Genomic DNA, 16,692 nt, shown 5'->3' with positions numbered 1-16,692 from the left:
TGAATTAAAAAATGATTCCATCAAGAGGTTCTAGTGAGTAAAATTCATTTTACATGATTATGAGCCAGAATCCCAGGTTCACATCACATTCTCTCCTTGCAGCTATAATTTCCTCCTGGTTCTTTCTGCTGCCGCCGCCTCCCACTTTACTCATTGAATATCGTTTCCTCCCAGCTCCCCTCTGCTGCTTGTACTTACTATCCTTGGTGTCTAAAACTTTCCCTACTGCTCCTGGTGCATGTGTGGGAGAGACAGTCGCATTAGAAAGCTATCTATAACGGTAACATGTTAGAATCTTGTACCTTACAGGTATAAAATCACATCTTTGGGTTTTCATAGTTTTCAAGATTTTTCTTTCAGTATAATTGTCTTATGTGAAGGTGGCCAATCTTCTGGCTATCAAGTGCTGGATAGTGTACTTTGGAACCCTAAACTACTCAAGCTCCTGAATGGTCATGGTAGAGAGTACCAGGGTTCTCAATGAATAGATGCCATCGGTGTCTCCTTTGAGAGGAATCAGCCATCCCACCTGAATAACCTGACCAGCAATGAAGAAATCATCCCTTTACACAAGAGACCTCACACACTGTCTTCCCTTTTCTGAGCAAACTATCAAGAAGCAAAACCTTCCGTTCTGTTGGTATTCTGGATTCCTCTGTTAGGGTTCAAGATTTGACATGGTACTTAACGCTTGTTCTTGTGGGTGATCACCTGCCCACAGACAAGGAAGTACATCTGTACTCAGCTTACTGGATCTCTGACACTTGATATTGTTGATGACCAAATTACTCCTGTCCTGGTCTCAAGAAGCTGCAGAGCCAAACGGAAACACAGTGAAATGGCTTAGGTCCTTCCTCCTTGGACTGAATCCAGAGGATTATTGGTGGGCATTTGATCATCTCCAGGGCTTTCCATCTGCAGAATTCAGTAAGGTTTAATTCTCTCCCCTCATGTTATTCAACATCTGTATGAAATCACTAGGAGAGTTCTCATTTACACCAAATGTAAATAGGTCCATTTCTCAGTACATAAGTGAAACTGGCTGCCTACAAAGCAGCTGTCTTAATCTGGAACCCAGACAAGACTAAGGTGGTGCTGGTGGGAGAACTTGCTTACTTTTGTAGCATGCGCCACTATCAACGGCATTTTTCCTTCAGAATAAGTTGAATGCCTAGAAAACCACAGACAAATAACTGGTGACCCTACAGGACTCAGACCTGACTGTGGTGGTCTGTGCATTCGTGACTTTCTGCCTTGATTACTGAAATTTGTTAGATGTAGAAATGAAACCACATTCCCTTAAAAAGCTTCATCTGGTTTAAAAAAAAAAATGCAATAGCCCATCTACTTAACAGAACTGTTCACTTTGAACATGTGCTTCACTGTCTGCGCTGACAGCCTCTTGAATAAAAAAAAAAATAATTTTCATGGGAGATGTATTCCTTTGGAACAATGGCTCTGTGGTGGATATGTGGAAACTTGTGATTGCAGGAGACAGAACTTTCACAGGAGCTGGATCTGTGGAACTCACTCCCACAAGAGAAATGACCAACATCCTCACCAATAATTCGACAACTACACACATCTCATTTCTGCCTAGTTCACCCTCAGTTTCTCCACACAGGCCCATGCATGTGCACAGAAGAGAATCCCTATAAACTAACCAAGGTTTATCTTTTGCATTCGAGGAATGAAAAATATGTATTTTCTATCTTTAGATACTTGATAGGTGCTCACATACTGTGGTATTAGGAATCATAAAAGAGATGTGGATTTATATATGGTGAGTGAATAGAGATGATCACAAATGAATCAAAGCATATGCTTCCTTAAAAAGGAGGCAATGTTGGTAGGCTTTCTAACTTTTTGTGTTACTTAAACGTTTTCTGCCCTCACACACAAGTTTTTCTGCAGCTCTACCAGTAGTAGAAAGTGGTAAGGAAATATTCTACTCTAGCAAATTTATCTAGCACTGGTTTTAGTAAGTCTGTTTTGGCTTAGAGAATCGTAACCAAACAGGTATTTCCACATCTGATTTTTATCTAGTCTGTCTTACTGCCATTGTGTGATTGCTCCTTGCAGTATGTTTTTCATTGCTTTTGTCCAGTTTTGGGTTAAATGTGTCAAGCAGTTGGGCTTTCACTGCTTCCTGTTTGGAAGATTAATTTTGTCCTCTCTCCAAAGAAAATTGATGTGAACAGTCAAGGCATTCAAAAGTAAAACTGGTTTTTCTGGGGATGGATTTGGAGGCTTCACTTCAGGATTCCAACTGTAGGGAACAATTTTCTGTGCAACAGAGTTGGCAATTTCCCAGGAAAAATTAATTGAGGATGGTGCAGGTAAATACCATCTTACACCCAGTTTAAACCTGGAAATTGGGGAAAAATAATTGCATCAGTGTCCTGCAAGTTCAGCAACCATAGAACAAATCTTTTCAAACTAGATACATCCATTCAAAAGTGAGGAATAGGGTCAGTCTATCCACTACATCAAAGTTGGTCTGCTGCTGCCAAATGCTGCGAAACCAAATGGCCCTGGACTGGTAGTCTGCAATTCTGCATGCTTCTGATTGTTTAATGCTTCAAGCCTACAACTCTGCCTTGTTGTTTTCTATAATGGAATGTTTTTGACTCTTGTTTATATAATAATGAAAACTGAAATGAGTCATGACATGTATAACTTCCTCGAGAAAATACCAAACCAAAATATATACATACACTCTGATCTATATTATGACTATATTAGTATTGTGCCCACTGCAGTTTACTTTTTATTTGTATAGTCCTAAATTAATCTATGAATCTATTGCCTTATGTAACCACAATTTGAATAAAACTAAGTGCAATGTGGTGTGCATTAACAAAACAATTTGAAAAATAGGAAATGCCTTAAGCTGGGACTAACTAGTTTTTTCCTGGACTGTAAAAACATCTCTGGTAAATGCCAGGTCATCTTTGCTGTCTAAAGAGCAAAATTTTTTCCCCTCAAGTTGGTTTCCAGTTTTATGTAGTTTGGATCCTTTAGTGAGGATAAATGGGTGGCTAGTAGTTCAAAATAGCAATAGTTCAACTAGAGGCATTCAGATCGATCAGCATTTGAGAACCTACAATATATATCACTTTGGAGCTGCTGTCAGTGCAATCCATACTGATGCTAATGTTGCATTTATTTAGCACGTTCCATCTGTGGATATGAAAGTAATAAGCCGTCTCTGGCTGCCCTGTCGCAACTCCCCACGCTGAAAAGCCATAGTCCCTCTTTTAAAAAGGTACTTAGCCGTATTCTTATTGGAATACAATATTCAGTAGGGAAAAATCTTTGCAGGGAATACTGGCTGAACAACCTAGTGTTTAATTTCTGCTGTCAAAGTTGTGTTGCAAAGGATGGCTTAAAACTGAACTGGGTAAAATGTGACACTGAGACTTGTTCAAAGAACGTTAATCAGAAATCATGTTCAGGAATTTTTTTTGAAGACTGCGAGTTTGATGAGAAATATTTTATTTCTAATGCCTTTCAGCGAGCCTTTTCAATGGATGACCGCATCGCCTGGACACACATTACTATTCCTGAGTCTCTGAAACAAGGAAAGGTGGAGGATGAGTGGTATAGCCTGAGTGGAAGGCAGGGTGATGACAAAGAAGGAATGATTAACCTGGTCATGTCGTATACGGTAAGCCAAATGCGTTTTTGCCCTCAGGATATGGAGGGTGGCTTTCTTAGGGGTGGGAACAGAGGAGAAGTCTGACATGGTTTTACTGAGCTGTTCTGTTATGTTTTGTCATGTTGATTTTATATTGTTGACGACTATTGATATAGTTATTAGTTAATATTTTAACTGTCCTATCAATAAACACTACCATTCTTCTCAGTGAGATAGCTGGACGTTGCACTTGCTGTATAGCATGTTATCCTAAAAGGTGGGCACACCATGAGTTGAAAGAAGAAAAATGGTATCCAGATTCTTTGAGGCTTTTCATATTTCCTGATTTTCCAAAAAGACAAGTCCTCCATGCTGTTCTGTCTACAGCTGAAGTTTAGTTTTTCCAACTGTGTGAAACTGTTTCTGCTTGTATAACAATATAACCCTTCACCCCTACAAGCTTTCTAAGTAACCTGAATTGTAGTATTCCTGATTGTTTGAGTAGGCTTAACTAATCATTCTCCACTTCGATCACCATCAAAGTATTTTCAGTGCTCCTATAATGACTAGTTTTAATCTTTTAGGTTGAAGGCACAGACAGCTCAAAATTCACAATGAACTTTTACTTTCACATGGAAGACTGTAGGTTTTATATTACAAGCACAAGAGTAAAGACAGATGTTCCAGATCAGATTAATGCTCAACTGGAGACTTTCAAATTTCATAACATCAAAAGTCATACAAGGCTAAGAATAGGTTAAAAGAACCTTTTGCGAGGGGAAGATGCTGGGAAATCTTTGTGTTGGAAAAATTAGATGGCTTTTGGTCCAGAAGGCACTCTTCAGATGGGGGGACTTTACCACTTGTACTTACAGTGAGTGGTGGAACTACTCTTAAGTGCTACTAATTGGGGAGTAAGGGTGGTAGAACTTAACCAAGAAGCACTCTGCAAACTCAGGACCAACTTGATCCTGGGTTTGACTTGTTCAGAACCTTGGGATCCAAATTATTGTTATTGATCATGACAGATTCCACCATGTTTACAAACAGTTTAGATCACTAAAGGTAGGTATTGAATGATTTAAGCACTGCCTGCAAAAATTGCCAAGTAGAAAAGAGAAAAAATAACTGAACAAGATCAGAGAGCTCAAGGAGCCTTGGACGACATTAACCTTTAAAACACTATGCAAGATGCAGTACACCCCCTTGTGGACATGGATAATATGATTTTTTTATCTTTGATCAGTGAGAATATTAGTATTAATGGAAGTTGTAGAGTGTCTAAATTGAGACTGCTTTAAACCAAATATTCACATTCTTTGGCTCATCTAAATTAATCCAGCTGGGCTCACTTGATTTTGAGAAATTGCTTCCCTTTTAAATAGTAATGGATTAAAGCTCTTTATACAGAATTTACTCTATTGAAAAACTTTACAATTTGTGAAATGAAGCAGAATTCGTGAACAGATATACAGAAGTTTGGAAATTCAGATTATTTCCTCCTACTTACTAATGAATACCTCATTTTTATCTGGGAACTGTTACAGAAAGCTAGCTTAATTTGACATGGCTTCCTGGATTATAGATTCATTCCTTCAAATGGCAATTCATTTTGAGTACTCACATTGACTTCCTGAAAAGTGATATTAATATCTATTATTGCCAACAAACTGTGTGCTGTACTAGTCAATGTAAAGTGACTAGCAAGACTTGAAGGTTTTGCTCAAATGCATTGTCAACTTTAGTTGTGTTTTAACTATTTTTTTTTCTGTCATCCATTTGGTATTAAGTCCATACCAGCTGCCATGATGATGCAGCCGCAGCCAGTGGTCCTGATGCCCACAGTATACCAGCAAGGAGTTGGATATGTACCTATTGCAGGTATGTTCTCCATCCTTCCTTAAGGGTTTTGGAAAATTATTTTGGAGGTCTGAAAGAATAATTACTGAATTTCTCTTGTGTTCTGTGTACCGGGAGGTTGGCAGTGTCTGTTATATGGTCCTTTCTCAACTGTGTAATGTTGAGGGGGAGAGGGAAGGCAGGAGAGCAACCAAACCCAAATAGGGAGTCAGCTTTTAGTCTACATGATTTACGTTGCATTAACTAAAGATGTGATTTGTAAACTGGGTTAGTTAAATCAGTGCAAAAGGCTTATTTAGGTTTAAACCAAGACTAGTCTACACATGAGTTATTCCGGAATAAGGTAGGGTATGAATTTAAAGCAGAATAGCTCTTCCAGAATAACTCCATACATAGACAAGCTCTAAATAGATTAGAAATCTGTTTAACTTAAACTGAAATACAGTTGTCTGAATATTGTGTATAAACAATACTACTTTGTTGTGTGGACAAGGCCTTAGGCTGGCACAGTGGAAGCTCCCATCTTCATATGTTGGATGGGTTATCAGTACCATAAGCAAGGTTCAGACTGAGTGTCTAAAAAGTGGTGGTGTGCTACACAGTCCCAGAGTAGCAGGATGTTCCTGCAGTGACATAGTTAATGCTGTTGTTGAAGTCATCCATTAAAGCTTAAGATTTAGTGCCTTTGAAATGAATTGGGGAAGTTCACACCTCTCTCATTGCTCTTATTTGTCTGTGCATACTCATTCAGGTAGTGCTTGCATCAATTCAATTTCATCTATAATGCTTAGTCGCTCTTTTTAAATTAGTTTAAATTCTGTGGAAATTCAGAGGCTGCCAGAGAAATACTAAGATAGTCTGCTGGCTACTATCAGATGGATCCCTTACCTGAACCCACCAGAGATTGGGAGCATCATGGAGATCACTTGCATTGGAGGTTAAGGAAGGGGGGGGTTGCTCTCTATTCCAAATTCCAATTTCTCATTCTAGAGTATGGCCAAGAGAAGTAGGAAGGTGCAACGGGGAATTCCCAAGGCACTGTGGTGCGGAGGAGGAATCTTCCCCATAGGCCACAGCAGAGCTGCTCTGCAACTTGGGAATCTTGCCACAGGACTTAAGTAGTTTGCTTTGTGTTTGTGCTCATCTTCCCATGAGGATTTGTCAGTGGATCTATATGGCAGCAGATCAACTGGTCCCCAGCTTCCTTCTCCACAGTGGTGTACAGGAAGCTTCCATGGATCTGGGATCTGTTACTCAGGGAGTCTGGGCTCCTGTAGACTCCCCAAATCCTCTCTTGTGTAGCAGAACTGCACCACTTCTACTCTGTTGGCAGAGTCTTCTGTGCTCACAGAGGGACAGAATCTACCCATGAGTGCACTTCTTTGCAATAGCATGCAGAAGAAAGTTATTTAAAATAGCAGCCCAGAATACACAACTAGCTGAAGACCAACTTTTTCTTCAGAGGGTTTTGCAGACTTTCTCTGCTGAAATTCACTGCACTATTGTACACAACTGGGACAATGAGAGAGCCTATACTTGAAGCAGAGGCCCTTTATTTTTGTAAAAAAGTAGTAAAAATCAATTATAGACTGTGAAATTGCCTTTCAAACTTCAGAAGCAGCACTAAATTATTTAATAGACTTTTTGTGGTATTTTATTTCTCACATGACATGGTGTTTAAAAGCTTCATTCTGGTATAATATGGACATGGATTGAGGTGCAGTAGCTACTCTAATATGTCAGTATGTGTACATCAAAGGGAAAGCCTGAATTCAGTGTGGGTTTTTTGGTTTAAGTTTAATAAATGCATTCAAGTCCATGTGAATAAGTGACAGAATGGATAGGGCATAGAATCATAGAATATCAGGGTTGGAAGGGACCTCAGGAGGTCATCTAGTCCAGCCCCCTGCTCAAAGCAGGACCGATCCCCAATTAAATCATCCCAGCCAGGGTTTTGTCAAGCCTGACCTTAAAAACTTCTAAGGTAACGCATTCCAGTGTTTCACCACCCTCCTAGTGAAAAAGTTTTTCCTAATATTCAACCTAAATCTCCCCCACTGCAACTTGAGGCCATTACTCCTTGTTCTGTCATCAGCTACCACTGAGAACAGTCTAGATCCATCCTCTTTGGAACCCCCTTTCAGGTAGTTGAAAGCAGCTATCAAATCCCCCCTCATTCTTCTCTTCCGCAGACTAAACAATCCCAGTTCCCTCAGCCTCTCCTCATAAGTCATGTGTTCCAGTCCCCTAATCATTTTTGTTGCCCTCCGCTGGACTCCTTCCAATTTTTCCACATCCTTCTTGTAGTGTGGGGCCCAAAACTGGACACAGTACTCCAGATGAGGCCTCACCAATGTCGAATAGAGGGGAACGATCACGTCCCTTGATCTGCTGGCAATGCCCCTACATATACATCCCAAAATGCCATTGGCCTTCTTGGCAACAAGGGCACGCTGTTGACTCATATCCAGCTTCTCGTCCACTGTAACGCCTAGGTCCTTTTCTGCAGAACTGCTGCTGAGCCATTCGGTCCCTAGTCTGTAGTGGTGCATGGGATTCTTCCGTCCTAAGTGCAGGACTCTGCACTTGTCCTTGTTGAACCTCATCAGATTTCTTTTGGCCCAATCCTCTAATTTGTCTAGGGCCCTCTGTATCCTATCCCTACCCTCCAGCGTATCTACCTCTCCTCCCAGTTTAGTGTCATCTGCAAACTTGCTGAGGGTGCAATCCACACCATCCTCCAGATCATTTATGAAGATATTGAACAAAACCGGCCCCAGGACCGACCCTTGGGGCACTCCACTTGATACCGGCTGCCAGCTAGACATGGAGCCATTGATTACTACCCGTTGAGCCCGACAATCTAGCCAACTTTCTATCCACCTTATAGTCCATTCATCGAGCCCATACTTCTTTAACTTGCTGGCAAGAATAGTGTGGGAGACCGTGTCAAAAGGTTTGCTAAAGTCAAGGAACAACACGTCCACCGCTTTCCCCTCATGCACAGAGCCAGTTATCTCGTCATAGAAGGCAATTAGATTAGTGAGGCTTGACTTGCCCTTGGTGAATCCATGCTGACTGTTCCTGATCACTTTCCTCTCCTCTAAGTGCTTCAGAATTGATTCCTGGAGGACCTGCTCCATGATTTTTCCAGGGACTGAGGTGAGGCTGACTGGCCTGTAGTTCCCAGGATCCTCCTCCTTCCCTTTTTTAAAGATGGGCACTACATTAGCCTTTTTCCAGTCGTCCGGGATTTCCCCCGATCGCCATGAGTTTTCAAAGATAATGGCCAATGGCTCTGCAATCACATCCACCAACTCCTTTAGCACTCTCGGATGCAACACATCTGGCCCATGGACTTGTGCACGTCCAGCTTTTCTAAATAGTCCCAAACCACTTCTTTCTCCACAGAGGGCTGGTCACCTTCTCCCCATGCTGTGCTGCCCAGTGCAGTAGTCTGGGAGCTGACCTTGTTCGTGAAGACAGAGGAAAAAAAGCATTGAGTACATTAGCTTTTTCCACATCATCTGTCACTAGGTTGCCTCCCTCATTCAGTAAGGGGCCCACGCTTTCCTTGACTTTCTTCTTGTTGCTAACATACCTGAAAAAACCCTTCTTGTTACTCTTAACATCTCTTGCTAGCTGCAACTCCAGGTGTGATTTGGCCTTCCTGATTTCACTCCTGCATCCCCGAGCAATATCTTTATACTCATCCCTGGTCATTTGTCCAGTCTTTCACTTCTTGTAAGCTTCTTTTTTGTGTTCAAGATCATCAAGGATTTCACTGTTAAGCCAAGCTGGTCGCCTGCCATATTTCCTATTCTTTCTACACATCGGGATGGTTTGTCCCTGTAACCTCAATAAGGATTCTTTAAAATACAGCCAGCTCTCCTGGACTCTTTTCCCCCTCATGTTGTTCTCCCAGGGGATCTTGCCCATCAGTTCCCTGAGGGAGTCAAAGTCTGCTTTTCTGAAGTCTAGGGTCCATATTCTGCTGCTTTCCTTTCTTCCTTGTGTCAAGATCCTGAACTTGACCATCTCATGGTCACTGCCTCCCAGGTTCCCATCCACTTTAGCTTCCCCTACTAATTCTTCCTGGTTTGTGAGCAGCAGGTCAAGAAGAGCTCTGCCCCTAGTTGGTTCCTCCAGCACTTGCACCAGGAAGGCATGATCACAGCACCAAGGGCTGAACCCAGATCTGATTCCAAACTCATTTTATTAGAGTTAATATGAAGTTTAAATTCCATCAGGAATCTGGGTTACCTGGCATGTAGAAGCAATTTTACTCCACAGTAGTAATGTATACAAGATCGTTGAAATAACTGCACACACAAAAGATTGAAGCATTAAACAGTGAGTGTACTAGAGTTTTACACACTTTGTTGCTTCTGTAGTCCTAGTGTATTGCACCCAACAGGGACTCTGGCATTCCTCCACATCCCCCTTGTTCAGGAACCCCCTGCAATACAATTCCCTCCCTCATGCTGGTGGCTCTGGGTCCCCCAAGCCCCTCTCTTTGTTCACCACTGCCTTCTCCTCCTTTCCACTTTCATTTTCTTTCTATCTTGAAGAAAGTCTTTCAGGGCAGCAACATTTTAAACTGTATCAGGAAATAAAAATAGGGAGGAGGAAGGGTATTGTTATGCAGCAATGTGTTTAATGGCTACCAGCAACTGGTTCTTTGCTCTGTGGACAACTAACAAAGGTCGTTGAAGCTGCTGGCACTACTGACCAGATGCTGAAACTGCATGTGTGCCCCACTTCTTCCTTTCGGCTTTGATTATTTTTCCCCCACCAAAGTCAGTAGGGTTCTGTCCACTGAGAGAGCATTCTCTGAAATCTTGGAATTTATCAGTTGCAGTGTTCAAAAGTTACTGTGTTACAGAGAAATGCCATTTAATTGAGTGTTAGACCTCATTTCACCAGCCAACTAACTGGTTTTGACTATAATTCATATACTCTGAAGTGCGATTCCATTATGATATAAACCAAATGCATATGTTCTTGTATTTTTCAATTAGAATTTAATATTTTTCTTATTGTAGCTTCAAAATCATTAATGTAATAAATACTTCATATACAGTATGAATTTCAGTGCTCCACAAACAAGAGGATGTGAATGAGTCCTGGGAGATTACAACTGAATGCTGTACAGAATTTCTCAAACAGCTCTACAAAAAATTGCAATGCTAGCCTCTCTGGCCCAGTCCTATTGCATATTGTAATAAGGACCATGCCTATACTAAGGGCATGTCTACACTTACCTCTGGAGCGATCGATCCAACAGGTCGATTTATCGTGTCTAGTGAAGACGCGATAAATCAGCTGCCGAGGCTCTCCCGTCGACTGTGGTACTCCACCAGAGCGAGAAGCGTAGACGGAGTCGACGGGGAGCGTCAGCAGTCGACCTACCGCAGTGAAGACACTGCAGTAAGTAGATCTAAGTACGTCGACTTCAGCTACATTATTCACGTAGCTGAAGTTGTGTAACTTAGATCGAGCTACCCCCCCATAGTGTAGACCAGGCCTAAGAGTGCTCTGGCAGTGCTTAATTTGTAATGAAAGAGGTGCCAGGGCTCAAGCAATTTCTTTTACTTTCATAATTGATGTGGCAAGCCCAGAGATGCCAGGGCAATGTGCTGCCAAGTCCAGAGGTGCTGGGGCTCAACCCTGGCACAAATTATGCACTGAATATTGGTATACTATACTAGCCAAGTACTGGTGCAGATGCAGCTATAGTGGCAAAGTTGCGCTTTGCACTTGTGTAGTAAAACTAGCCTCTTCCAACAAAACAAGTTATACCGTTAAAAGCACAGGGGTGTGAAGACATGTGGTTCTGGACCTGTATCAGCAGAAGTCTGTAGTGTAGACCTGACCTGAGACTCATTTTCACATGAAAACATGGCTTTCTTCAGAGTTGAAAGATTAGTGCTCTTCTGTAATCTGATGTGCACACCACCTCGTGTTGTCTGCCCCTTTCCACTTCAATTTGAAAATATTTAAAAAATCTTTTGAAGAACTTTTATTGGTGAAACCTCTTCTAAGCAGAAAAGCACAGAAATCTGAGATTTAGTGCATATGACAGTATTTATTTCCTATATTAAATGTCTCATTTCCTAACTCATATTTGCGTAGTACAGAAGTGTCCTTATCTGGTAACATACCTGTACTGGTATGGGTGGAGTAGCACAGTTGTTCCACAGCCATGGCATACTTATTTGTAGTACTGTACTCATTACTGCTGCATTTGTTTTCAGAGTTAACTTGTTGCTTCAGTTATTACTGTGAATGAAAATATTAGGAAATCCTGCTTCTCTACTTAAACAATTCTTTATTTTTCAGACCATCATGAATTGCTTCCTTTATTTAACAAATGTCAGATTTTTCCTTTTTTTTTTTTTTTAAGGACTCCAAAGGTGACTTAGAAGAAAATATTATGGACAGTTTAATGGTTTTTATTAAATGCGTCTGATTTTTTTTTGGGGGGGGGGGGGTTGAATTCCAAATCAACTTTTTTTTTTTCGTCAGCTCATTCTACACTGTTTGCACATAGCATCTTTCCAGGTTTCTATTTGATAATCTCTGGAATCTTGGACAGAATCTGAGTCAGAATAGTAGTAGAAAGATACTGAATGTAAAGAGTAATTGATATTCCAGTTGGTCACTTTGTTTTTAAAGTGACAGTAAACAAGCCTCTTCAGTTATCTTTAGGATATTTGAGTGTTTAAAGCAATTCCTGGGACATCCATTCTAAGCAGAGGATCTTCTGTGGAAATGATAGTGATAATGGCTCTGGCCAGTTCATAATCAGAAATGATTTTGGTTTTTTTAAAATCCCTAAAAGCAAGCAGCGGAGATGGACATAAACAGAAGAATGATCCACAAAGGAAAACTTCAAGCATTGCCTGCATAGGATCCTCACTGAGGTGGCTTGTGAGCTTTGTCCTCTAGTACTGGTTATCTGGAGGAGCTGTCATCCAGGTGCCAGCTTCTGGAACTTCCTGTGGAATGCCTGGACACTGGAGAGTTGGTTCATAGTGCTGACTGTAACGCCACCTGCTCCTCTTCCTGACAATGGGTAGAGTTCCTTCACTGCCAGCTCTCTGTGTTGCTCTTTCTTCTGACTTTATTCTCTGTTTCCAGAGGTCCAAGTAGGAAACCTTCTCCTATAACTCATTTTCCTGCGTCAGCTGTACCACACACTGGAGAAGAGACTTCTGTGGCCCAGGGGCTCCAAGTTTAATCTCTGTTATCCAGAATACAATTAAAGCTCCTCCTGGAGTCCCTTCCCCTCAAGTGCTATCTACTTGTCTCAACTCTAGATGATACTGTAAACCTACTAATGGCTACACTTTGGAATCCCTCAGCTTTTTGGACAACTCAAGGGGTGAATCAGCATACCCTTATTGACCACTACCATCTTGTCCTTCTGAGTGATGTTTGTAAGTTCAGTTTCATCTGCAGTGTAGTAACAAGGAGAGAGTTGCTAGAATGACATTACCTCAGACCAGGGGGTCTTGGATGAAATAACTGGTTTATAGTGTTCCATTTCACGTTTACTGAAGGGTGTTTTCTCCAGATTTTAAGAGATATTACCATATATAACTTCAAGGGCGGGACCTGCTTATTGCTTAAGGATATGACTGTCACAGTGGTCCACATTGTCACAGAATCGGTAAATTTTGCCATTTATATGGACCTTGCTGCTGCACATTAACAGTTTTAGTTCAGTTTGATCAGCTGCTGTGCATTAACTGTTTGTTAGTTTGCTCTGACCTAGTCCTGTTTCAAACAGGACTAGCTCAAAGTGAACTAATGAACTGTTAATGCATGGCAGCATAGTCCACAAGGTCACCATGACCATATCATGAAATTGTCTGTTTTTTACCATTAACACTGCTGTGAATTATGCATAATTTTACCATATCATCATCATCCATACTTATGGTAGAAGTCTATGATTTTTGGATTGGTGTGTCCATTACAGCACTTGCATAGTTCTCAATCTTCTAGGGATAGACAATATTGTTTTAAAATATCACAACAGGAGATCTTCATTAACTGGAGCCAGATATTTCTCTAATTCCACAGCATGTTAGAGATGATGGGAATATCACCCGTGGAGCTGTAGAACCGCATTTTGGATTCATCGGGTTTTGTACTCTGGCCTGCTAAACTTCCAATCTGTCTTTCTCTGCTCAGTTTGTCAGATCTCCTGACCCAGAAGCTTTTACATCCTGATTTGAGCTCTTTGCCTAGTGGTTGGCTAGTTGAACAGTTTAGATTGAATTTGAAAAGACCAGAAAATTCCACTTGAAAGGAGGAAATATTCCACCCGAAAATTCACATTCTGTGAAATGGACCTGGTTCTCTATCTGGGCAAGATTAAAGGATGTGAACTTCATTATTGTTCTTTTCTTCTTTTATTGTGATCTACTTGTTTTACACCAAGCAATCAAATCTCTCCCTCAATTTGGTCAGAGTGCACCAGGCTTACAATTTCACTGGTGCAAGATTCCACTGTATTCTCTAATCCTACATGAACTGAACATAATTATGTCATTGTGTTGCCTATTCAGGAGTTATCCCCATTCTGGGACTTGTGTGGTGCCTACTAACACAATTTTAGCAGCTCAAATGTTTCCTGGACCACCTGTCTTTGAAGACTGCATTTCTGGTCGTGATCATGTTGGCTTGAAGAGTGAGAGCCATGTATTAATGGCTCAGCCATTATATATAGTGTTCCAGAATGATAAGATAAAGGTATACCTGCATTTCAAATTCTTGTTGAAAGTGACCTGTGACTTTCACATAAGCAACTTATCAGCAGGGAAAGCTAGGCTACATTATTAGTAAGGTTTTAAGTTACTGCCTGATCAGGGCTAAGCCATTTTGTAAAACACCTAGATGGCTGTCTTATTTGTAGCATTATCTTCACATGCTAGGAAACAGTAAAAAAATTTCCAAGCAGATCAGAATCTCTCCACTAGTTCATGACATATTAAGGTGCATTTTACCAGGCCTCAAATGCATGCCTCAGAAAAGTCTCCATTGTTAAGAGATGCAAAGACACTACCTGATAGTCCATCCATATTTTCACTTGACATAACACTAATAATTTGGCCTGTAGATTAGATACTCTGAGGCAAACAGCCTTGCAATCGTTAGTCAGATAAGATTCTCCAGATCCACCCCGTTTGGGTCTGGGGACTTCTTGTCAATTGCCTGTAGTGGAGAGTCCATGCAGAATGTGTTTTGAAGAAGGTACAGTTACTGTTATCTCACTCAAGATTGTCGAGTCTGACAATGTATTGTTAGTGGAAGGAACTAAATATCAGTTGGGGTTACATCCTCTGTTTACTTGCGTGAGATTGGAAGGACATAGATAGGATGCGCCAACTGGCACTTCTTCTCAAGAACTTCCCTTGGCATGGATTCACTTTGCAGGCATCAGTCATCTCAGAGCCATAGTTAGTATGGAAAGTACCTTTTGTTTCCATACCGTCTACCCCGCATCCTTTTACCCCAGATTTTCTAAAGGCCACAAGGCATTTAGCCACGCTAGTCCTGTTCCCCTTAATGGGAATCATAAAGAGAATCTTACACAATAGGGTTTATGAAGTGTTTGTCTACACTGCAGTTAGACACCTGTCCCTGGCCCGTGCCAGCTGACTTGGGCTAAGGGGCTGTTTATTGTGGTGTAGGGATCTTGGGCTGCAGCGTGAGCTCTGGGCTCCTCCCACCTTTCGGGGTCTTAGAGCCTTGGCTCCAGCTTGCACTGCGATTAAACTGCCCTGCAGCTTGAGCCCTGTGAGCCTGAATCAGCTGGGTAAGCCACAGGTTTTTAATTGGAGTGTAGACATACCCTTAATTTCTCCCAGTGAACTACATCTGCAATTAAGTAAATAGCCACTAGGGGTCATTCTGTTCCAGCAATGATCTTACAGACAGATTCCTAAGTGAAAGTTTTGGTGATAAGGCTTTTTTGTGACTGAAATATAGCTATAAACACTTCCTTTTGATTGGGTTGAAATGTCTATTCAGAAAAGCTAAACTGCTAGTCTTTAAAAAAAAATAAATAAAGAGAGAGGACCCCCCCCCCCATAAAAATGTCTGTGATTTCCAAAATGTGTTCAATTTAAAAGAGAAATAACTTTTTTTCTAATCATACTCAACCTGTTATCTGAAAGTCAAGCTATGATCTTTCTGGTTCATTCATCGGGAAAAGACTCTGCATTTGGAACTTAGTGCAAGCAGGACTGTTAATCATGATGTGCAAGCCAGAATAGAATCTCTCACTCCCTCGGTCTTTGTAGTACTCACTGGAGTAAAAAGTAGGAAAAAACTGGTTTGTCACTACAATAAGTGGATGAGACACAGGAAGAAAATGTTGAGTAATGAGGGGTCATTTTTACACTGTGAAGGGGGAGATGCGCAATACTGATCTAGAGCAGAAAGAGTAATAGAATATTCCCCCTCCTTCCCCCCCGTTTGCTGACGAAAAGCACCGGTGTGAACAGAGCTTTGTCAGCAGGAGAGCTTTCCTGCTGACAAAACTACTGCTGCTCGTTGGGACTGAAAGTTTTTTCTCGGTGGGAGAGCTCTCTCCTGCCAACAGACAGTGGCTACTATACTTTTAGCAGCACGGCTGTAGCAGCAGAGCTGTGTCAATAAAAGATGTGTTGTGTAGACATAGCCTAAGTCAGAACTACAAGACATTAAAAGTGGATCATTAGGGCTCCATCAAGGGCATGGATTATCTCTTACCAATGAGGCAAAACCAATCTTAGCTAATTGTAGCTACACCTTGTGCATCTTAACAAGAGACACCTTAATTTATGCAGACTCATTCTTCTGAAATTGTAAACTCTTATTGCAGTGACAATTTTTTAATGAAAAGTTCTCTGATAAGAATAAAAAATTTAAAGTCTATTATAGTATGAAAGCTGAGGGCTAGTATAATAGTGTGCCTCTTTGGATCTACAAGTCACCTTGCTTTCTTAACTTAGTCCACATTAGTATTAAATATTTGTATGCAGTGCTATAGGGATATGTTGCCTTTCATGGAGAAAAGAAACTCACTGCCACAAGGAAATTGCAGTCTAGGTACAAAGCTTTCCTTCTGATCACCACTTCTGCAAACCACCTCACTATATCTTCAGGAAATCTGATCTGACTATTGCAACAAGTTA

At 41.1% G+C, this 16,692-nt stretch overlaps 1 protein-coding gene across 2 annotated transcripts in view; it reads left to right on the top strand.

Annotated features, from left to right (window-relative positions):
• The window catches only part of LOC102930516 (toll interacting protein), a 57,550-nt gene that overhangs the window by 25,690 nt on the left and 15,168 nt on the right, over window positions 1–16,692 (top strand). For both annotated transcript variants that reach the window (XM_037899607.2, XM_043548578.1), the window contains exons 4-5: window positions 3,518–3,670; window positions 5,431–5,521. In XM_037899607.2, coding sequence (XP_037755535.1) covers window positions 3,518–3,670; window positions 5,431–5,521 — 244 coding nt within the window. The remainder of the gene's footprint in view (window positions 1–3,517; window positions 3,671–5,430; window positions 5,522–16,692) is intronic.

This window comes from Chelonia mydas, chromosome 6 (genome assembly GCF_015237465.2).
Source record: "Chelonia mydas isolate rCheMyd1 chromosome 6, rCheMyd1.pri.v2, whole genome shotgun sequence".
NCBI classification, from domain to species: domain Eukaryota; kingdom Metazoa; phylum Chordata; order Testudines; family Cheloniidae; genus Chelonia; species Chelonia mydas.
The sequence above is the reverse complement of the archived record's forward strand: the minus strand, read 5'-3'. Positions and strand labels throughout refer to the sequence as shown.